Below are 23,164 nucleotides of genomic sequence, written 5' to 3' on the forward strand. Positions count from 1 at the left end.
TTTTTATATGGGTATAAGAATTACTGAGTGAACCAAGGTATTATATTAATAATTAATATTTACATAAATAAATATATAAATAAATAATATTAATATTAATATTTAGAAGGGAAAGAATAAATATTAAGATAGCCGAGGAAGGGGAAATGAAATAGAGTGTTATAAACGGCTAAAGAGGAAACTAGAATGGGAGGGTTGATGGGGCAGGGCGGGGAGGGCGGGGTAAAGGGGGGAATGGGACAAGGACCACTGGCTGTAAAGACCTTTTGAAAATCACATGGAAACGTGCTACTGTAGAAGCTTCCTAAGATACACACAGGTATAAAAGGAGTTTAAACAGAGTTAGCATCTCATGGGTCAGGGGGACCGATGCCTCAACTAGACATCATCGTATGCTAGCTCCCAGCTAAAACCCCCAGCACCAGGAATGAGTTACATCTTTTCAAATTATTAGCCTAAGGGATCTCACAGACCCCACAAACGCTACAGGCTATTGCTAATGCTATTGGGTATCCACCACAACTCGACAATAAGACTGCATGGCTGACGACTACACATCCTTACAGAGTGCCGAGGAATCTAGCTGGTACTTAACGGGAAACTTCACTCTTACCAGCTGGTATTCATATGATAATCCTTGATGCTGTTCTTAAAGTGTATGCTTGGGAGTTTTACACCTATTTCTGCTGCTCTGGTCTTAAAGACCCCTAAGCCTGGATTCCCATGTCTACATCAATCATAGTATCCAATCCGAAGATAAGTCAGTTGATTCATAGAGCGTATTCACAGCATGGCCTTTGTCCCTTATGCCTTACTCCGTACTCACCTGTTGTTCCATAAAGCCTGGGAGTGGGTGAGTGAAAACCAAGCATAGGATAAGCATAAATGAATGGTTAAAGGGATAGAGGGGCCAAGCAGGGAGAAAACGATTAGAAGTATTTGATACATTTTTGTTTTAACGGGTAGTAGGGGATAACAACGGAAATGCTAACTACATGCATTGTCTAAGTAAAAACACTCGCTTGCACGTGTGCCTTATTCATCATGATTTTCCCTATCCTTCATCTGCATTCTAAAACAAACTGTGTTCTTTCTCCGGGATTATCCTGGTGAAGGAGTTTGTTCTTCAGCAAGGAGAACCAAAACGTGGATTTTGTAATAGTAAACACAGTGTTTACAGACATAACAAATTACATTCTAACCACTTGTGGAGCCAGTAAAGCCAAGCCCCACATTTTCACAAGCCTTTAGTTTATGCTCATAGCTTGTACTGTTTACTGTCTTCCAAACACCGGCCCCCAACACAGCATCTGGTATTTCAGGAGATCAACTGTCATTTAATCAGTAAATGAGCGAATGGTGTTCATAAACCTGGACACCACTGACGTTGGTTCTTATTTTTGGTTATTATATTGTAGGCTTACATGTATTCTTACACATTGGTAAACATGGAAAACAGCTTCGAATTTGGATGAAGCCAGACCCCTTTTGCTTCTTAAGATCATTTCTTGTCTTCCTTGTTTAGCAGATAGTTCAAAAGTGCTTGTTAGAGGGTGGCTGTATTAGGCAGAGTGACTCAAAATGAAGAAGTCTCTCTCAGTTCCGGGTACCTTTTTTTTTTAAAGTCTGACCCAAACGGAAGTGAATGTGAGGTGAATCTCAGGAACTTGAAGTAGAATAGAGATGAAACTCAAGCAGGAAGCAACATAGTATCAAGCTACTGGATGGAAACACATTTGTGTCATGTGAGTAGACATGACAGAAACCGCTCTCTTTAAATTATTTGTGGCAATAGTGGTCACATTCATTTTAGCCCTGCCGGAATTTTTCAAGACACCAAAAGGTAAGTAAATCATTGCAACTGAGCTCTCCTTTCTTACTTTAGAGCAAACTGTCAGCTTATGGTGACAGACTAGATCTTTTTGGGTGCATGCTGCGTGAGCTGAAGTTCAATGTCTGAAATACCTCTAAGTAAAATGAGATCCCAATTCTAGTTGCCTGTTGTCTAGCACAGTGACCTTAGGACTTAGTTATGGTCACAATTGAAAATGAAAAGAAATATTTAAAATCTGTATTTAGATTCCAGACACAGGACTTAATACTGTTATGTGAGTTCATTCTTTGAAACAGTTTCCTTCCTTTGGAATAGTTGTATGTCTGCTTTTACATTCTGGAACTATTTACTAAGGAAAATGACATTTATTTATTTTAAAATGATCGAATTCATTGGCTCACAAGTTAATTTACTGGTGATTTTGGAAAAATGGTAGTAATTTTAGTGTTTTCAATATACAATAAAAACCCGATTGGTACAAATACAAGCAATTACGTGTGCATTTGTGAGCAATGGGAATGGGGCAAAACCCACTCTGAGAACCCTTTAAAGAACTATTTCACGATTGTCAAAACTCCAGGATAGAGAAGCAAAGGACAAGTGGATTTGAACTATTTATGTATCATTAAAAGATTCGAAAACATTATTGTGGATGGTTAAGTGATAATTGTTCCCTTTAGCATTTAATAAGAAGAAAAAGAAAAAAAAACACTGTTCTATTACTAAATTGATATCATATAAATTTATTAAAACTAGAGAAAGACTTATATTTGATAGCTTGCTGCAATGAATATTTATTGTTGCATATATGAAAAGCTCAGTATTCAGATAAAAATACTTTTGCTAATTATATTTGATGACATACTGCAATGATTATTTAATGTTGCATATTAAATGATGCTAAGTAGTCAGATAAAAATATTTTTTCTAAATAAACACTGTAACTGCAATTTTAAGAATGATTGAATTTAAAATTTTTTTCTTTTGGTTTGGTTTTTTTTTTATATATTGCTCAAATTAAGCAAGCATAGTGTATATCTTTGATGCTTATTTTCACTGGCTGAAAATGTGTCCTAGAGAAAATAGAATAAAGAAAACTTATTTTTAAGATATTTTGGGCTGAGAGTAAAAACACGGTTAGTAGCTATCTCAGCCAGGCCTTCTCGTGTTTATGTACCTATTACTTCGAAAAATTAGGTAATAAAAATCAGGTATTGGCACACACTGTTTGCTGTGTTGGTTGGGGCTTTGTCGATTGTTGGGAGGAGGAAGGCAGAGACACTGTTCTTCTGACTTTGAATTTGTGCTGGAGTGCGACACCAGATGTCCAGGACAGAGCAAAGGAAGTCAGAGAGCAGCATGTTGGGAGTACTAGTGAGCCTTTGAATTTGTAAACAGAAGGAAGAGTTTGCAAAATCCACATCAGCTGAACCTCCTTGGCCGGTAGCGATGTGTCTGTCCTTCATGCTGATGCGTGCCACTTAGGATGTCTGCTCTCTCAGCCACCATGCTGCTTTTCTGCCTTCCCAAACCAGAGCGAGCTACTTCTGTTTCCTGATCTGAGAATAGGATGATGAAATTATTTGGATATTTTGGTTTCAAAGAATCCTTATTGCAGAAAGGCAAACCAAAATGTTTGCCAACCTTTCTCCTCTCCTGATGTTTTTCAGTGGTGGAAGGGATTTTGTTCAAAGCCACCACAAACAAAATGTTGTTTTTGGGTAGACTGTTTCACACGTGCAAAAGTGTAGTAATTAATGGTCTATGGGTCATCAGGATTATTGCTATAACCTAAACAGATGTAGCCTTGTATTGATTAAACTAAGGATATATGAATGTAATTATTTTGTTCCTTAATTTTGTTTTATGTTGTTTTGTTTGGGACAGGGTCTTTCTGTGTAGTCTTGACTGTCCTGGAACTGGCTATCTAGATGAGGCAGGCCTCGAACTCACAGAGAACCGGCTGTGTCTGGCTCCTATGTGCTGGGATTAATGGCATGCACCACCACTCCTGATCATGGATGTTAGTTTTTAATACCAATATGAGTTATCTTATGAAATGAATTGGATGGTCAATCAGTGCATTTCATAAATAATTTGGTACAATTATTTAGATGATGAAGTGAGACTATTCCCAAAGAGGAAAAATGAATCTTGAGATTCTCAAGGCTAGTCTTAGCCTGTTAGGTACTAGTGTCTTTTCTTCACTTTGTATTGCTCTATTCACTTAATTTTAAGGATGAATATGATAAAATAATTTAACTAATGAATTACTCACAGATACCCAGTCCTTACCGTGTCAAGTGTACTCAGAAGGAATCTCAGGGTGGAACCGTGTATACATGAGGTTTAATACATTTGATTTCAAAATAATAAACTCTCTAAAGCCCCAAGTGGGAAATATAGAACCATATCTAATAATTTGTTATCAAGAATACATCCAAGTATTGGAATAATTATTAGCAGGAATCTTCAATTATTACAATTATGTAGTGTTGGTTATTTGGTCTAATTTCAAGAAGGAGAACCTCTTAAATACTGCTTGCTGTTTAAAAGGCTACATTAGCAAGATAACCTATTCCCCAGCAATGTTCTGAAATCCCCAGTGAGTTTCAAAGGCAGCCAGCACACAGCAGTTGATGAACAGCTTGACCCACTTAAACCATATGTAGAGAATGGAGATGCAGATGGGGTGAGAGTATTTTGATTCCGTTTCTTGCAGCCGAGGAAACAAGGTTGCTCCCAACTACATCACTGCTGATTTGCTTTTGTTGGATGTAATATTTAAGAGGGAGCTTGGGGGAGGGGGCTGGAGAGATGTGTTGTTGATTGTTTTTGCTCCTTTGGTTCTTTTCTCTTTGGGGGCCCACCAACCAGCTCTCAAATAAATCACACGAGGAGGCTTATTATTACTTATGAATGCCTGGCCTTAGCTTGGCTTGTTTCTTGCCAGCTTTTATTAACTTAAATTATCTGTATATCTTTTGCCTCTGGGCTTTTTTCCTTTTCTATTTCAGTATTTCTTTTCTTTACTTCTTATTCTGTGTCCGGCTGTGTGGCTGTGTGGCTGTGTGGCTGTGTGGCTGTGTGGCTGTGTGGCTGACCCCTTCTTTACTTGATCCTTCTCCTTCTTTTCTTGCTCTTCTTTTCCTCCCAGATTTCTCCTTCTATCTATTCTCTCTGCCTGCCAGCCCTGCCTATCCTTTCTTCTGCCTTGCTATTGGCCATTCAGCTCTTTATTAGACCATCAGGTGTTTTAGACAGGCACAGTAACACAGCTTCACAGAGTTAAACAAAAGCAACATAAAAGAATGCAACACATCTATGCATCATTAAACAGATGTTCCACAGCATAACCAATTGTAACACATCTTAAAATAATATTCTACAACAGAGATGGCTCAATGCTTAAAAGCTCAAGTCCTCAACATTTCTAGAGGACTTGGTTCAATTCTCAGCACCCACATGGCAGCTCACAGCAGTCTGTAACTCCAGTCCCAGGGGACCCTACACTGTCTTCTGGACTCCATAGCCACCAGGCATGCCCACGGTACACAAACACACAAATTATAAAAGGACACTTGGTTAAACCTTAGGTTGACCCTAATGGTCTTTAATGGATTGTTTCACTTATCCACAGTGTCTTCTGTGCTGGGAAGGTGAGGCTACCTAAAAGAAAGGCAGACTCTTAAGGAGTCTTCAGTTATGAAGAGAACCAGCTGTCAAGCAATTAAGTACCACCCTATAAAGGGTAAAATGGGTTGTAAATGGGGTGTTATGGGAACACTAATGTTGTTTCCAGGCCTATGCTAGGAAGAGATTTCTTCTGTTTCCAGCTGCCAAGAAAAAGAATAACTTGGCAGAGTTCAAATAATCCCCCAGCATTCTTCATGCCTGCAGAAGCTCTTTCAAAGAGAAGTCATGATTCTTATTGATTTTCAAAGGAAGCGTTCTCATGTCAATATCTCAAAACTTTACAAGAGCCGACACAGCGGGGCATTACAGAGATTTGCAGAGAGCAGGACAGGAACGGTGTGGATGAAAACACTGCTAGTCTAATTGCATCCAGCTGTTTGGATGTTGCTTACTTCAACGAGTCAAACTCACATAGAAAGTTCACTAGCTTTCATTTTCTCCTCTGTTTTCCACTTTCTGGTGGAAATGGTAACAGAATGAATAGTAAAACTGAGGAAAACCAGCGATGAAAGACCTTGTCTTGTGAATTTGTAGGACAAAGCCTCAAGTCCACAGCATGTCTTCACTATATTTATGTCTCTGTTATTAAAGGCAGTGTGTTGAGGAGGCTGCGATGAATGAGATGTCATCCTTGCTCTCAAACAGGGTACTTTATTTTCTTCTTATTGACTCCTTCATAAAAATTGAATCAGTTATTCCCAATAAGGTTTAGGACATATGCCTATTTAAATTTTGAGCTGGCAGAGGTCTCACTGTGTTGCCCAGGATGCTCTCAAATGCTTAGGCTCAAATGATTCTCCCACTTCAGCCTCCCAAGTGCTGGGGCTACAGGTGTTCACCATTGCTTCTGGCTCTCTATCTTAGCTATTCCAGACAGTGTCTGTCACTGAACCTGAGCTTATGAATTGACTTGACAGAAACCTCTAGGGATACTGTTTCCAACATCCAATCCTAGGTTACAGATGTGTACCACCATGCCTGGTTTTTATAAGTGTGCTGGAGATACAAAGTCAGGTCCTCATGCTTTTTCTTTTTCTTTTCTTTCCTCTTTTTTTTTTTTTTTGAGACAAGGTTTCTCTGTGTAGTTTTGGTGCCTGTCCTGGATCTTGCTCTGTAGACCAGGCTGGCCTCAAACTCACAGAGATCCACCTAGCTTTGCCTTCTGAGTGCTGGGATTAAAGGTGTGTGCCACCACCGCCCAGTCAGGTCCTCATGCTAGTGTGGAAGGCTCTTTAATGACGGAGTCATTTCCCTAGACCTTTGGCTCAAAATTCATAAATATTTTAACAAATATGTGCATTTACATATATCAGGTCCCAGGAATATTTTTACATATAACTCATTTTTAACTGATTCAATATTTCAACTCAATGACTGGGAATATAGTTCAGTGGTAGAATATGTGTTTGGCATGTATGAGCCTGTAGGTTTTATCTTCGTTATGTGTAAGTGCACACACACACACACACACACACACACACGCACACACACGCCTCTCAGTCATGGTGACGCATTATTCTCAAGACACACTAGTCCGAAAATCTCCATAAAGATGGACAAAGATTGGATGAATAAATTAATTTTGTTCTGACATTACTGAATATTCTGAATTGATGCTACAAGAGGACACGTTACTGCTCTGTACATATTTTAGGCAACATGTGATAACAAATGTGCTGAAATCAGATGTGTTCCTCATTTCTGAAATCTTGCTTTATTGGCTGAGTTGTAACACCAGCACCCCTTGCCTGCGATGCTTCTGGCTGGCTGTCTCATTATGCACTGGGGACCAAGCGGCAAATGCTTCCTTGGAGTACCTATTTTGTTGTTTTTGTAGGAAATAATGACATTCTCTTTAAAAATTATTTTTAATTCATAAAGATAAATCACTGCTTTGCTTATATCTCTTCCTCCCCCACTGTTCTTGCCCTTTCCTCTAACATCACTTGTCCCTCTCCTTCACCCTTTAGACTTCTGTCTGCCTCATCACAGCCTCCCTTGTCCCTTCACGTCCCACATACACATATTAGAATCCAGAGTCTCTAGGAGAGAGAAAATGCGGTATTTCTCCTTCTGAGCATGTTTGCTTAACATGATTTCTAATTCCATCTGATGTAATTTCCTTCTTCTTTACAGCTGAAGAGACCTCTGTTGTGTATATATATCACATTTTCTTTACTCATTTTTTTTTCTGGTGAGGGGTATCTAGACTGGCTATTATGACTGGCGCATCAATAAATGTGGATGCATAATATCTTTGGGGTATACTGACTCATTCCCTCAGGTATATCTCCAGAACTGGTATAGCTGGGTCAAATGGTAGTTCTATTTTTAGTGAGTGTTTTTTGGGGGTGGTGGTGGTGGTGGTGGTGGTGTGTGTGTATGTGGTGATGGTGATAGTGAGATGTGTGTACCATGATGCACACGTAGAGGTCAGAGGACAACGTTGAGAGTCCATCCTCACCTCCTACTTATGTAAGGCAGAGTCTCTCTCGTTTTGCTGATGCACTGCTTCCTGTTGTAGAATGTTATTTTAAGGTGTGTTACTTTTGTTTATGTTGCATTTGTTTAACTCTGTGAAGCTGTGTTACTGTGCCTGTGTAAAAACACCTGATGGTCTAATAAAGAGCTGAACGGCCAATAGCAAGGCAGGAGAAAGGAGAGGCGGGGCTGGCAGGCAGAGAGTATATACAGAAGGGAGAAAAGAGATGGAGGAGGGAAAGGATCTAGCAGCCAGAGAAGGAGGAGGACTCCAGAGTCCAGCCACCCAGCTACACAGCAAGCCATGGAGTAAGAGTAAGATTTACAGAAGAGAATGGGAAAAGCTCAGAGGCAGATGGGATGGGATAATTTAAGTTAAGGAAAGCTGGCTAGAAACTAAGCCAAACTAAGGCTGGGCATTCATACTTAAGAATAAACTTCCGTGTGATTTATTTGGGAGCTGGTTGGAGGGTGCCCCCAAAAGAATAATAAAACAAACAACAACAGCTTCCTCCAGAGTAGCTGGCCCACGAACAGAAGGGGAATTCTGGCTTCACCTCTTATCTTGCCAGACAAGTGCCAGCATGCCTGGCATTTACATGGGTTCAGGGAATTTGCACTGAGGTCCTCAGTCTTGTTTGGTAAACATTCCCCCTGCTGAGTCATCTCCCTAGCTTTAGTCTTAGTTTCTTGGGAAACTGCCGTATACATTTCCAAAGGGGCTGCACCAGTTTACACTCCCACGAGCTGGGCACAAGGATTCCTCTGTCACCACACCCTCCCTAGCACTTATTACCATTCATTTTCTTGATGGTGGGTACGCCATTCTGACTGTGCTAAGGTAGAACCTCAACATAGCTTCGTCTGTATTTCCTGATGGCTGAGGATGCTGAACACAAGTATTTATTGGTCATTTGACACTCTTCTTTTTGGAGTTCTCTGTCAAATACATTTACCTGTTTATTGATTAGATTGTGCATGTGTGTGTGTGTGTGTGTGTGTGTGTGTGTGTGTGTGTGTGTGTAGAGTTCATTATAGACTCTATATGTTTATCCCCATGTCAGATGTATAGTTGACAACGATCTTCTCCTAGTCTGTAGACTGTGTTCACTCTTTTGTGCAGAAGCTTTTCAGCTTCATGCAATCAGCATGCCAGTGTGGCTAGGTTTGAGTAAGAGCCCTCTTTTGAGTTATAGACTGTCTATATCTCCTGCATTTTCATGGGGCAGAAAGGGAGCGAGTGTTGTTTGTCTTTTAGTTCTTTTGGGGGGGGGGCTACTACCCAGCTCCCATATAAATCATATATGGAGACTTATTTTTAATTATGAATGCCTGGCCTTAGCTTGGCTTTTTCTAACCAGCTTTTCTTAAATTATCTGTCTATCTTTTGCCTCTGGGCTTTTCCCATTCTCTTACTTCTGTAAATCTTACTTTTAGTCAGTGGCTTGAGGTGTAGTTCGGTGGCTGACCCCTGGAGTCCTCCTCCTCCTCTGGCTTCTTGATCTCTCCTCCATCTCTTTTCTTCTCCTCTCCTCCCAGATTTCTCCTTCTATCTATCCTCTCTACCTGCCAGCCCTGCCTATCCTTTCTCCTGCCTCACTATTGGCTGTTCAGCTCTTTATTAGACCATCAGGTATTTTAGACAGGCACAGTAACACAGCTTCACAGAATTAAACAAATGCAACATAAACAAAAATAACACACCTTAAAATAATCTTTCCCAACATTTCTTCCTTATTGTCTAAATAAAAATAAAGGTTTTAACTTTAACATAGTAAAATTATATAAAACAAAACAATTTCAAGTAGGAATTATATTTACAATATTTTGTCCATTTATAGTTAACATATTAAGAAAAATAGTGCATTATTTATCTTATCTTAGTGAACTCAAAATTTTATACCTAATTTACTTTTTATCATAATTAAGAAAACCTGTAATTATAATTATTTAGTCTTTAACTCCATCAGAGACCCAGAAGGATGTAATATTGTCTAACAACAGAGACATTTGACTGCCTGGACAGTCACCCAAAGTTCCTCTGCAATGTTGGAGTGTCCATCTTTAGCCTACAGGCCTAGAGTATCTGGCAGACTTTTCTGAAGCAGGAATTTTGGATTGTCATGCCTTGTTTTGGCAAAGTTCAAGAGTCATTTTCCTGTGGGTCCTGCATGTCCGGTCTGCACAGCACACCATCAGCAGTCAAAGGCAAGAGCAGTTTCTTTGCCCAGTGGCTAACCTTGTCACAATGAAAGCAACCTCCATAAGGAATTTCTTCAATGCCTGTCATCTTCTCTGAAGTGAATTGGTGTTGTCAAGAACAGATGTGTCTCATTGTCATAAAAAACTTTTCATTAACAAAACATTTTAAACATCATATTCTATAGGCCTTTGAAGTATTTGAAGACCATCTATCTAAAATGTATCTATTTAACCTAGAAAACATACCTATATCTATAAATGTGATTGATATAATGGCTATTGACCTATGTTTCTTGATTGTCCTATATAATTTATAATAATAGCTTTCAAAAATTAGAACTTTACCTTATATTTTCAAATTGACTGCATAAGTACAATACCTTAAACAAGAGTAGAAACATATATACAATACGTCGTAACAAAAATAGTCTTAAATCTTTATCAATATATAAAAATCCTTTAAACAAGAGTAGAAACATATATGCAGTGTAATAAAACTAACTTTAATTTTGTATCACTATACTATATTTCCCTAAATGATAACAAACATCCATAACCCACCAAATAACCAGAAACCATCCACATCCCCTAACTCTTGGGAATGTGGGCATAGTTTTTTTCCACACTCAATCCCAGAGAGAAAATTTGAGATTAATGACCAAGTCCTGGGAAGGCCAGCAGTAACCTTTGCTGATAGATATCATCTGTCAAGTTTCAGGAGGTCTGATCAAACCTGATCCATATTAACCCTGAAGGAATCCATAGCCTCTCATTTCCTGTGCGAACAAAACTCCAAAGCATTTTTGATTTCCATTTGAAAAATATATCTTTTGATTTATTTTTTTAAAGTTAAGATAGCCCTGAAGTATCAGGTTGCAGTTTTGCAGTCCAGTTCACAATCTCAGTGTCCTAGAAGCTGTCTTTTGCTTCTCAACAGTCAAAAAATTCAAAATCAACATAATAACAAACAGGATCCAAACTGTGTATTTCCCATCTTATGTGGCTTTTGAAAAACTCTCTTTAAAGACTTTATTTTATAAACTATTTTTTTTAAATGACTGTACCTTTTTCCTTTTTTTAAGCTTATGTACATTGTAACCTGCTTAGAGGCTTTTCCATCTGGATCTTTTTTATTGTACATCTCTAGTCTTTTTTGACCATACAAGCAAACTTTGAAACTGTTAATCTACATCTGGATTCTCTGCCTGGCTCTCTTGCCTGGCTCTGCCCATTTCTCTGGTCCTGAAAGCCAAGCCTATAACCCACGTCCCTGTTGGAGTCAGGTGACCAAAAACTGTGTTCAACCTTCCTAGCTATGAAAGCCAGTACTTGAGCTGCCATAAGCGGCTTTTATTTAGCTTGCGGTTTTTTCTTAGCTTGTCTTTTGTTTTTGTTTTTGTTTTTGTTTTTGTTTTTGTTTTTGTTTTTCCAGACAGGGTTTCTCTGTGTAGCATTGCACCTTTCCTGGGACTCACTTGGTAGTCCAGGCTGACCTCGAACTCACAGAGATCCACCCGCCTCTGCCTCCTGAGTGCTGGGATTAAAGGCGTGTGCCACCACCACCCGGCTCTTACTTTTTTTTTTGTTGTTGTTGTTGTTAGCGTGTCATTTTTATTTATTGTTGCTGCCCTGCCAGGTGAATAGCAGGACCTCTTAAAGGGGTCGTGTTCTTCTTCTTCTTCTTCTTCTTCTTCTTCTTCTTCTTCTTCTTCTTCTTCCAGCTTTTTCAGGCCCTACATGGAAATACGCCTCACATTGAATGCCAAAATGTTGTTTGTTTTTTAGCCCTTTTTTGGGGGGGCCTGCCACTCAGCTCCCAAATAAATCACATATGGAGGCTTTATTCTTAATTATGAATGCCTGGCCTTAGCTTGGCTTGTTTCTTGCCAGCTTTTCTTAAATTATTCCATCTACCTTTTGCCTCTGGGCCTTACCCATTCTCTTACTTCTGTAAATCTTACTCTTAGTCCATGGCTTGCTGTGTAGCTGGGTGGCTGGCCCCTGGAGTCCTCCACCTTCTCTGGCTCCTTGATCTCTCCTCCATCTCTTTTCTTCTCCTCTCCTCCCAGATTTCTCTTTCTAAATATCCTCTCTGCCTGCCAGCCCCACCTATCCTTTCTCCTGCCTTGCTATTGGCCATTCAGCTCTTTATTTATTGTTGCCCTGCCAAATACCATCAGATGTTTTAGAGAGGCACAGTAACACAGCTTCGCAGAATTAAACAAATGCAACATAAACAAAAATAACACACATTAAAATAATATTTCCCAAACAAGCCAGTTATCTCTTCGGCCTCTTTTTATAGGGCACAAATCTTACTCTTCAGAATTCTACTTTCATGAATTAATCACCTCTACAGACTACACCTCCAAATATAATCATATCTGGAACAGAGTTCAGAATACGAGTTTTAAGGCGATACAAACAGTACATTGTCAGCAGTCAAAGGCAAGAATGGTTTCTTTGCCTTCTATTATTGGGTTTATTTAATTTTATAAGATGGTGCTAAATATAAATCTCTTTCCCAAAGAGATTATATCAGCAATGTTTCCAGCAGCAAAAATACTATTTCTTAGGCTTTCATTAAGTATCATAAAGTTGCAAGAATACATATACTCTGATATAATCCATCTGTTTCTTATAACGTTTACTGACCATTTGCTACCTGAAAAACAACTAAGGAATTAGGGAAACAAGACAGCTTAGAGTAGTCATCTGGCAAGCAATGGGGAAAATGTCTGGCTGTGGGGAAATTATTTTGTTTCCACTTTGGATGAAGTAAGAAAAAAAAAGAAACCTTATTGAGAATTTATACATAGCTGGCCATGATATGGATATTGAGGTCCATTAATGTGTGAGGTGTAAAAATGCCAAAGCAAAAAGTGAATTGAAGGCCTTTTGGATCAATGGCACCATTAGATACCCAGCAGAGGCAAACACCAATATTCTGTGGAAGAAAAAATTCTTCAAACCAGTCTGCATATAAATCTCAATAAAATACCAAAGAAAACGAGATATTCACCAAAAAAAAAAAAAAATCACAAAACACATGAAGACTCAACAGACAAGAATCATCTGAAACAACAGACTGCAGAATCAGATCTTTGAAGAATGGAAATATTAGAATTAGGAGATAGAGCACAAAGTAAACACTTTGTTGTTTCAGTAGATAAGAGAAAGCACAAAAATATGAATGATAGGCGAGTACATTTGGACCTTTATCTCACACCACACACATAACCAACTCAAAACAGATAAAAAAACAACATTGTAAAAACAACAACAACAAACATTGTGAAGCCCAAGATGGTCAAGCTGTTAGAAGATTTCTCTAACAGATTTGATCAGTCCCTGTCACGACTTTTAGAAATGCCCTCAAAAGCACAGGGAACAAAGATTTAAAGATAGACAAGTGGAATTGCCTCAAACTGGGGGGAAAAAAATCTGAACGGACAACAATCAACACAGTTACAGACAAGAGAACATGTTTGTAAGATATAGTGTGACAGGTGCATTCACCAATTTAACTACCACGTCTTAATCACGAGGAAGACCTAACTTTCCATCTCTCCAAAAAGCCCTGTCTTGCTCCAACCCATAATAGTCCCTCAACCACCACTATTGTGCGTTTTTCCCAAATCCCATATAAACGGAATCATGTGGTGTACAGTCACTTGCATGGTGTATTCAATTTGGCAAAAAACAAAACAAAACAACACAGAAAACCCCACTGCTATGATTCACCCGTGTTGCGACTTGCAGTTCCTTCTCTTGGTCACGGAGTGACATTGCATCGTATGTCAGGAGTTGTTTTTAGATTTCACTCTTTGCTGGAAATGTGGATTGTTTTCAGTTCTGGACTCTTATAACATCCAAAAGCTACCATAAAACTCACGTGCAGGTGAAACAGAAGCATCCTCCCGTGTGGATATGTTTTTACTTGTGTGTGTAAATTCCTAGGAGTGAAATTTGCAGTCCATATGGTGAGTATATATTTAACTCATAAGAAAATGAAAGTCTGCCCCACAATGTAGCTGTGCTATTTTTGCATTCCTATCAGTAATGTATAAAAGCTATCCTTCAGAGCAGCATTATTTTGAACAGCTGAAAATGGAAACAACCCAAATGTTCACTGTCAAAGAGATGGATGAATTATGTAATATATTCATTCATAAGACACAACGAATTAACTACAGTTGTGTAAAATGAACATGACTAAAACATATTAAGAAAAAAAGCAAACCACAGAAGAGTACATATTGTAATGCTATACATTTGTATGCTTCCAAAATATCCTGTGGTGCAGGGGGTTAGTGAGAATGCTCTGAAGGCATTAGCAACATCCCGTTTCTTAATTTGGGGACTGTGATACTAATATTTACTTATTTTCATCCTTTTTGGGGGGAGGGGGGACACAGTTTCTCTGTGTAGCCTTGGCTGTCCTGGAACTCACTCTGTAGACCAGGCTGGCCTTGAACTCAGAGATCCACCTGCCTCTGCCTCCTGAGTGCTGGGATTAAAGGCATGAGCCACCACCACTTGGTGTTATTTTTATTCTTTAATGAAAGCATCTTGCGTGAAGCAGCTTGTACAAATATATGTGTGATATGTTCTTACTATAAAAATTAAGGGAGGGGCAATACAGTTTTTTAGTGTTTCAGTTTGCTTGTCTTTGGAAAGGAGAAAATAATTGACCACGACCTTTGTCCTATTCTGTTATGTGTTTTCCTAGCTTTATTTAGGATTTTGTATGCTTCCTCAGAGAAGGTGCCAATTTGGTACTGAAGTAATCCTGGGATGCATTTACATCTCTCAGAGTGGGCAGGTAGACACCTGACTCCAGGAATATTAATGGAGGTAGTTAAGTTCACAAAGTTTGTGGAGATGAGGATATAGCCCGTCTGACCAAAGTGTTTGGGGAGAATGATTTATTTCTTAAAATTATACCAAGAAAGGCTGTGTCCTCTATTTATTCCCTTTCCAATAGAATTATTTAAGATTGAGGGTTTAAAACCTCATAAAGTGACCCGATATCAAATATAAAAGGCATATCTTGGATTCTAGGGAGCTTGGCTGTTTGCTTATTGAAGAAGACTACAATATTGACAGCAAGGATTTCTCACTCTCCTTTCTAGGTCATGTCATAGCAACATAAATTCAAGAAGCTAAAAATTTCACAAGATCCAAGTGCCAGTGAGCAAGATGGGAAGGTGGCAGGAAATATGTTTTTCATGTGTTTTAGGAATACTGAGAAAACTATTAATGAGCATGCTCCATCCGTTTTCCTCCTTTGGCATTGTTACTGAAGGCAATATTATGTTGTAGTTACAAACTCATTGCAATTTTTATTATAAGTATATTACACGAGATAAAATTTATTTGAATACAATTCGGTTCCTCTGAGAAAAACCTTTATTAGCAACTCAGGTTTGAAATTTCTTCACAGTTGGAAACTTCATGTGAATGATTAGAAAAATAGTTTTAAATATAGAGGGCTAGGATGTGAGCATATAATTTATTAAGTCATATTAAAAGTCACTAATAATCAAATGCTTATGGAATTACTATTAAAATACAAGATTCACTAATAAAAAATGCCTTTAATATCAGTTACTAATTCGGCTTCCTTCCAAGTCTGAGCCAAGGTGTTGAGTTAAAAGTAGTCACTTTAAAAAGCATAGTAGTTGTTTCCCTGACTCTGTGTTACTTAGAAATCCTAAACTACATGTCAGAGAGAAGGTGAAGAAACCACAGAAAGGTAGGCTCGGCCATGTCAGAGATTTCACATATAAAGAATAGCTGACGGTGTGTGAATCACTGGAAGCTGCATTACCTACTTACTTGTCCATCACTGTCAAGTGATCCTTCTCAATGACACCAGGAGCGTGGATTTGTTTATATTGACTCAATCACAGAGAGGCCCTACCGTAGGCAAAGGGTACATTTCAATTTATTTATTTACTTACTTTTATTTTGTGTGCATTAGTGTTTTGCCTGCATATGTGTCTGTGTGAGGATGTCAGATCCCTTGAACTGGAGTTACAGACAGTTGTGAGCTGTCATGTGGGTGCAGATTAGCTTGGCCCCTCCACATTTTAAAATTTTTAATCTCGAATACAGGATTACATTTAAAATTTTTGAAGTTTTACTTTATATATGTGGATGTTTTGCCTTTATGTATGGATGTGCACCACGTGCATGCCTGGTACCCAGAGAGGCCAGAAGAGGATGTCAGGTCCCCTGGAACAGGTATTACAGATGGTTGTGAGTCACCATGTAGATGCTGAGAATTGAACCCAGGTCCTTTGGAAGAGTAGTCAGTTAGCCCTTTAGTTTAGCTCTTAATGGCTGGACCCCCTCTCCAGTCCCAAAGGCCTGCCTTTAAACAATACACAGTGGCGAGGAACTGTGTCCTAACAGAAACATATGACAGAGAAGAACTGCTCACCCATGGCTGGGAACAAAACATTCTAAACAATGGTTCTCAACCTGTGGGGCTTGGCCCCTTTGTGGGTCCAATGACCCTTTCACAGGGTTCACCTAACACCACCAGGAAAAACAGATGTTTACATTATGATTCATTTACAGTAGCAAAATTACAGTTATGAAGTAGCAATGAGATAATTTTATGCTTGGGGTCACCACAGCATGAGGAACTGTATTAAAGGGTCCCAGCATTAGAAAGATTGAGAACCACTGTTCTAAAGACTTTCTGGAGGCCAAATAACAGTCGAACAAGTGTTAAGTGTTAGATCCTGCAAGTGCTACCTTGTATGGAAACAGGGTGCTTACAAATGTGATTAACAGTTTTGATATGAGATATCCTGAATCATGCATGTGGGCATGATATTTAATCACAAACGTCCTGATAAGGAAGAGGCTGTAATGGACATTCTTAGTTGTCAGTTTACTGTGTCTGAAATTAACCAAAGCCTAAGCTGCTGGGCATACCTATGAGGGACTTTTCTTGATTGAAAAAAGTTTAGGGAAAACCCACCTAAATCTGGACCTTTTTGGGTGGGAAGATCTATCTTAAATCTGCCTATATAAAGGGCCTGGAAGAAGGAAGCTTGCTCTCTCTGCATGCTTGCTCTCACTTTCACTGGCAAGTCTATTCCTTCCCTGGCATTAGAGCCTACTCCTTTGGGATTCTGGCATATACTGAAGACTAGCTGAGACATCCAGCCTTGTGAACTGAACAGCTGCTGGATTCTTGGACTCCCCATCAGTAAACATTGTTGGACTAGCTGGACCACAGCCTGTGAGCCACTCTAACAAATCTTACATACATACATACATACATACATACATACATACATGTAGTCACTCTATCAGTTCTGTATCTATGTATGTATATATTCCACCAGTTCACATATATATAGTCATTCTATCAGTCCTGTATCTGTGTATGTATACATTCTATCAGTTCATATATATATATAGTCATTCTGTCAGTTCTGTATCTATGTATGTATACAGTTCTGTATCTGTGTATGTATACAGTCTATCAGTTCACACACACACACACACACACACACACACACACACACACACATAGTCATTCTATCGGTGACATTCTGTCAGTTCTGTTATTCTAGAGAACCCTGACTGACACAGAGTCAAAGGGAACTTTGACAGAGCCAGCAGAGAAGGAAGCAGGGACACAGGAGAAAGCACTGTAATGAAAGAGACAGTGGCGTCTGTACAGAAGCCAAGGAGTGCAGCAACCACCAGCAGTTAGAAGAGACTCAAGAAGAAGAAGACGACTCTTCTAGAGACTTCAAAGCTTGTAGACTTTGGGATTTCTGACTAGTGACATTAACATTGAACTTCTGGCCTCCCACACCGGGAGAGCGTTTTTCTTATTTTCAACAGCCAAGGTTGTGGTACTTTCCTCTAGCAGACTTAGGAAACAAACACAGAATTTTCTTGCTCTGCTTCAGATCCATGCAATTGACTATTTTAAAATGGATAGATTCAGAAAACCTGAAGGTTTATCTTGTTAATTTTTTCCCCAGTGACTGTAGAGATTGGTTGGTGGCTAAGAGTGCTTACTTAGTGTGCTTGCAGAGGATCCAAGTTAAGCTCTCAGGGCCCATGTCAGGCAGCTCTAACTGTCCCAGGGGTTCCTATGCATTCTTCTGGCCTTCACGGACACACACACACATGACATATACCACACACAGACACACATAGACACACACACAGACATACACGGACACACACTAAAAAATTCCAGAACAGAGGATGGCTAAAATCCTAGTGTTTCTAGTCACTTCCCTACATGGATATTTGTTCTATGAAAATTAACAAGTTTAAAAATGAAATGCTTCAACGGAATAAATATTAATTCGTGTAAGAACAAACATTGTCACAGACAGGCCATCATCTGCCTGAATAATGAAGAGCCTACTTTGTGTTTATTTAACTGTCAAAACCTCAAAACCCATAGCTAAAGAGAGCTTTTGTTTCTTGTTTTCTTTGCAGAGAGAACACAAGAGCTCACCTGCTGGGAAGTGTGTTTACTACCCAATCTCACCTATTCACTTCCCTCCTTCAATTTTTCTTCTGTGGCTTCTCTGCAACCGGCAGAGGAAACACAGACTGTTATGGGAATCTTTCCAAACTACTCCAGTTACCACGGCTTTGCTGAGATTTGCCAAGGCATCACAAGTGGATTTCCGATGTGCTCTTTGTGTTTGGTTTGCAAATCCAACGGAGATTTCACTTCTCAGGAACAAACATCGAAAGGTAAACATGAAGGAATAGAGTAACATCTGCCAAGTCTAAATGAAGCCATTCTGAAGAAATGGCTCCCCAGGGCTGGAGAGCTAGGTCAGTTGCTAAAGCATTTTTCACCCTACAATGTAAAGAACTGAGTTTGAACACCAGAAGCCACATAAAAACTGGGCATGAGTCTGGACAGTGGTGGTGCATGTCTTTAATCCTAGAGCTGCAGAGGAGAGGCAGATGCAGGCAGATCTCTTTTGAGTTTGAGGCCAACCTGGTATACCAAGTGAGTTTCAGGACAGCCAGGGATACACAGAGAAACCCTGTCTTGAAAAACCAACCAACCAACCAACCAACCAACCACCGACCAACCAACCAACCAAAAAGAAGAAGGAGAAGAAGAAGAAGGAGAAGGAGAAGGAGGAGAAGAAGAAGAAAAAGAAAAAAGTGGGCACAGAAGTTGGAGAGATGGTTCAGCAGTTGAGGCCTTTCAAAGGAGCAGCATCCACATCAAACATCTCACTTGTAACTCTAGCTGTAGGGGATCTGATACACTCTTATGGTCTCTGTAGGCACTACACTTATGTGTATATATGTGCACAGAGATGCATAATTAACATTAAAGAAAAAATAAAGGAAACGCTGGCACACTGGAGAGCCTGCTTGTAATCCCAGGGATGCTGAGGTGGGAGGCAGAGACAGGCAGATCTCTGGCAGTTCAGTGGCCAGATAGCTGAGGCTACTTGGTGAAGTTCTAGGTCAATGATAGCCCCTGTCTCAGACAGAAGGCAAAGGCACCTGAGGAATGACATCAAGGTTGCCTTCTGGCCTTCGTACGCATCTGCATGCTGAATGTACTGTACACCACCACCCCCACCCCACTCCCTACCCCTGCCACAAGCATTCCATTTTAACATCTATTGGCACTGGAACACTCAGTGTGTGTCTTTTGATGAGAGATTTCACAGGGCTTTGTAATGTTGATCAATTTTAGTTTAACTTATTGAAAACAAAATGCTTGTTCATAAAATCCATCAGAATGCCAGTGTAATTCACATGTATTTGCTAGCTGAAAGGATAGCTGATGTTCTTTTCAAAGACAGTGATTGTTTAAAAAGCAATTCCAAGTAAATACCTAAGCATTCGCCCACTGAGTATGAGTTGTCGTTTTGTCTGGCTCTTCAATGGGCCTCTTGAGGGTAATGTCTTTGCCTTTACTACCATACGCCTCCTTTGGGCATCATGCCTGATGTAAATCATAACAGATACTCAATAAATATTTGGTTGAATGAAGTAAGCATCAAACAAAAGAATAACTATATATTCTCTGCAGCGCCTAATGGGGCATTGCATGTCCTCATCGCTTCCACAACCAACTTGATATAAACCTGGTCACTTGGGAAGAGGGAACCTCCACTGAAGAACTGCCCAGATCAGATTGGCCTGTGGCCATGTCTGTGAGACATTTTTAAAATTACTAATTGATGTGGTGGGCCTAGTCCATGGTAGGTGGTACAGTCCCTACTTGGGTAGCTTGAACTATATAAGAAGGGTAACTGAGCAAGCCAGCGGGGATCCAGCCCGTAAGCAATATTCCTCCATGGTCTCTGTTCAGTGTTTGCCTGCAGGTCCCTGCTGTGGGCTCCAGCCCTGGCTTCTCCCAGTGATAGACTGTAACCTGTAAGCTAAATAAACCCAAGTTTATTTACATCTGACCTGATGCTGACAGCACCAGGGAGACTGCGCTCTGGATTATGTTTTCTTATTAGACACTCTGCAAATAACCCTTCTTAACCTCTTTCTAGGTCTTATCATGAGGGGATCGGTGGAGGTGAAGGCAAATGACATTGACTCACCTTGTCAACATTTCAACGTCACTGTCGCTCTTCTAGTTGACGCCATGAAGGAATACAACACTACCTGCACCCCTGAAACCCACCCTGGAAAATCCACAACTGTAGAAGAGCCAACCAGGGAGGATTCTCTGAACCACACTTGCAGAATTATGGGAAACTCGAGTACTTGTACTCACATTTCCATGAGCCTAGAAATGGCTGTGAAACGTAAGTTTGAAAGGATCAGAGGGAAAAGGAGAAGTTGGGTATCCGTTCATAAAATTAAGAAAGGGCTGTGAAAGTCACCAGTAGTCCAATAGGTGAAGAGTTTCCTGGCTGAAATAATACCATTTACTTTTCTTTCATAATGTGTTTCCATGGGACTCAGCCATAACCCGAGACAGAGGTGGTATGTCTGGGTTGTGATTTGAGGGACACTAGAAGGGTCCTGTCTTCTCGGATACCTGCAGCTTGCCTGATGTCTGTGCTTGCTGGAAAATCAATACACCTCAGTACTCAGAGGTGGGAGTTCTCTTAGAAAGTGAATGTCCACACATGATGCACTGTTAAAATTGCCTTTGGACCAGGTTAACACATCCTCTCAGAGCTGACGCAGCCTGGGTGAACAGAGCTCTCTGATGTGATGCTGCGCAGAGTAGGCACTTGGGGGGTCACTGGCTGTTTCTGAGGGGAAGCTCAGACATTTAAATTCTGCTCAAGGCTTATTAAGTTCCTTGCTCCATGTTCTGAACCCCACAGTTAATATTTTCTGCTAAGCAGTGTGCCCTCACCTCACTCATAAAATCTATTATTAGAAGGCATTTTATGACATATTCATTTAATGAGTGCCTTCTGTATGTCAAGCACCATGCCTGGATGGGGGCCCAGAGTCAGAGGAACATAAAACCAGAGAAAGGAATCACACAGAAACAAGTGGCCCCCTGGAGCTGCAGGTGCCATGAACTGTTTGCTGGGCATTTTGGTACTCCAAAAGAATGGAAGCTTTCCCCATCACTTGAGAATGCTTTCCTAAAGCTTCATCATTTTAAAGGTAATTAATATTTTTAAATTATGCTTACAGCAAACATCAATATATAAGGTGTAACCTCCTCAAATGAAATGATCAGCTGGGGACCAACGGTTCAATCACAGGAGTGTCTGGGGACATTTTCCATCCAGGCTGTAACACTGGCTGAAACAAGGGCTGATCGCTCATCTCCCTGACCGCTCATCGGTTCAGCCCGGTTCTCTGTGTCAGCCTTCCCATTGCCCCCCCATCTCCCTTGCTCCTGCCGCACCTTTGTTAATTGAGGGCATGTTTGGGGGCTGTGTGGCCCATGACCAAGATGATGAATTGCACACAGCTCTGAGTCTAAGGCTACTTTGTGGCACTCTTGATATACAATAAGAAAATTGATATTGGCGTCACCTGGAAGTGAAATTAAATGCCAGGATTTTGTATTAAATGGATCCCTGGGAGCTACTTGGCCAATTTCTTCATTTAGCAGCTCCATTTAATATATTGGAAAAGTGTTCAGGAGAGCAAGTGTCCCTATTATAGTTCAAGCAGCAAATAGCTTTTCCGTTAAAGGCATATAACACCACTTTGCCTCTTATCTAATGTGCTATATCATTGTGTTGAATTTTTTAATTTTATATATATTTCTTTGTGTGTGCATGGATGCCATGGCACATGAGTAGAGGTCAAAGGATAACTTGCAGGACTTGGTTCTGTCCTTTCTCCATGTGAATTTTAGAGGTAGAACTCAGAGGGCTGGTGAGTGCCTCTGCTTGCCGCCTTTATTGATTTTTATAGTGCCTAATTTTTAAAAATTTTTACAGCTGTCACTTGTTCTGTGAAGATCATGTGGTACATTTTAGTGCTGTTAGTTTTTATGGTCGGCATCATCCTCATCATCCACAAAATACTTGAGGACCACAGGAGAGAGCAGAGGTGGCAGAGTAAGTACTAAGAAACAAACCTGTAGTAGGATATGAAGGGGTGCTACTTTTGTTTATGTTGCATTTGTTTAACTCTGTAAAGCTGTGTTACTGTGTCTGTGTAAACACCTGATGGTCTTTAATAAAGAACTGAACGGACAATAGCAAGGCAGGAGAAAGGGTAGGTGGAGCTGGCAGGCAGAGAGAATAAATAGGAGAAGAAATCTGGAAGAAAAGGTAGAAAGAAGTAATCAGAGGAGGAGGAGGAGGAGGACTTCAGGGGCCAGCCACCCAGCTACACAGCAAGCCATGGACTAAGAGTAAGATTTACAGAAGTAAGAGAACGGGTAAAGCCCAGAGGCAAAAGGTAGATGGAATAATTTAAGAAAAGCTGGCAAGAAACAAGCCAAGCTAAGGCCGGGCATTTATAATTAAGATTAAGCTT

At 40.0% G+C, this 23,164-nt stretch overlaps 1 protein-coding gene across 1 annotated transcript in view; it reads left to right on the plus strand.

Annotated features, from left to right (window-relative positions):
- The first annotated feature begins 1,712 nt into the window (after positions 1-1,712).
- The window catches only part of Tmem156 (transmembrane protein 156), a 39,440-nt gene continuing 17,988 nt past the window's right edge, over positions 1,713-23,164 (plus strand). The window contains exons 1-4 of the mRNA XM_036201485.1: positions 1,713-1,843; positions 18,701-18,964; positions 20,749-21,006; positions 22,621-22,740. Of these exons, the coding sequence (XP_036057378.1) occupies positions 1,756-1,843; positions 18,701-18,964; positions 20,749-21,006; positions 22,621-22,740 (730 nt within the window). The 5' untranslated portion in view covers positions 1,713-1,755. The remainder of the gene's footprint in view (positions 1,844-18,700; positions 18,965-20,748; positions 21,007-22,620; positions 22,741-23,164) is intronic.

The sequence above is a fragment of the Onychomys torridus genome, chromosome 10 (assembly GCF_903995425.1).
Source record: "Onychomys torridus chromosome 10, mOncTor1.1, whole genome shotgun sequence".
NCBI classification, from domain to species: domain Eukaryota; kingdom Metazoa; phylum Chordata; class Mammalia; order Rodentia; family Cricetidae; genus Onychomys; species Onychomys torridus.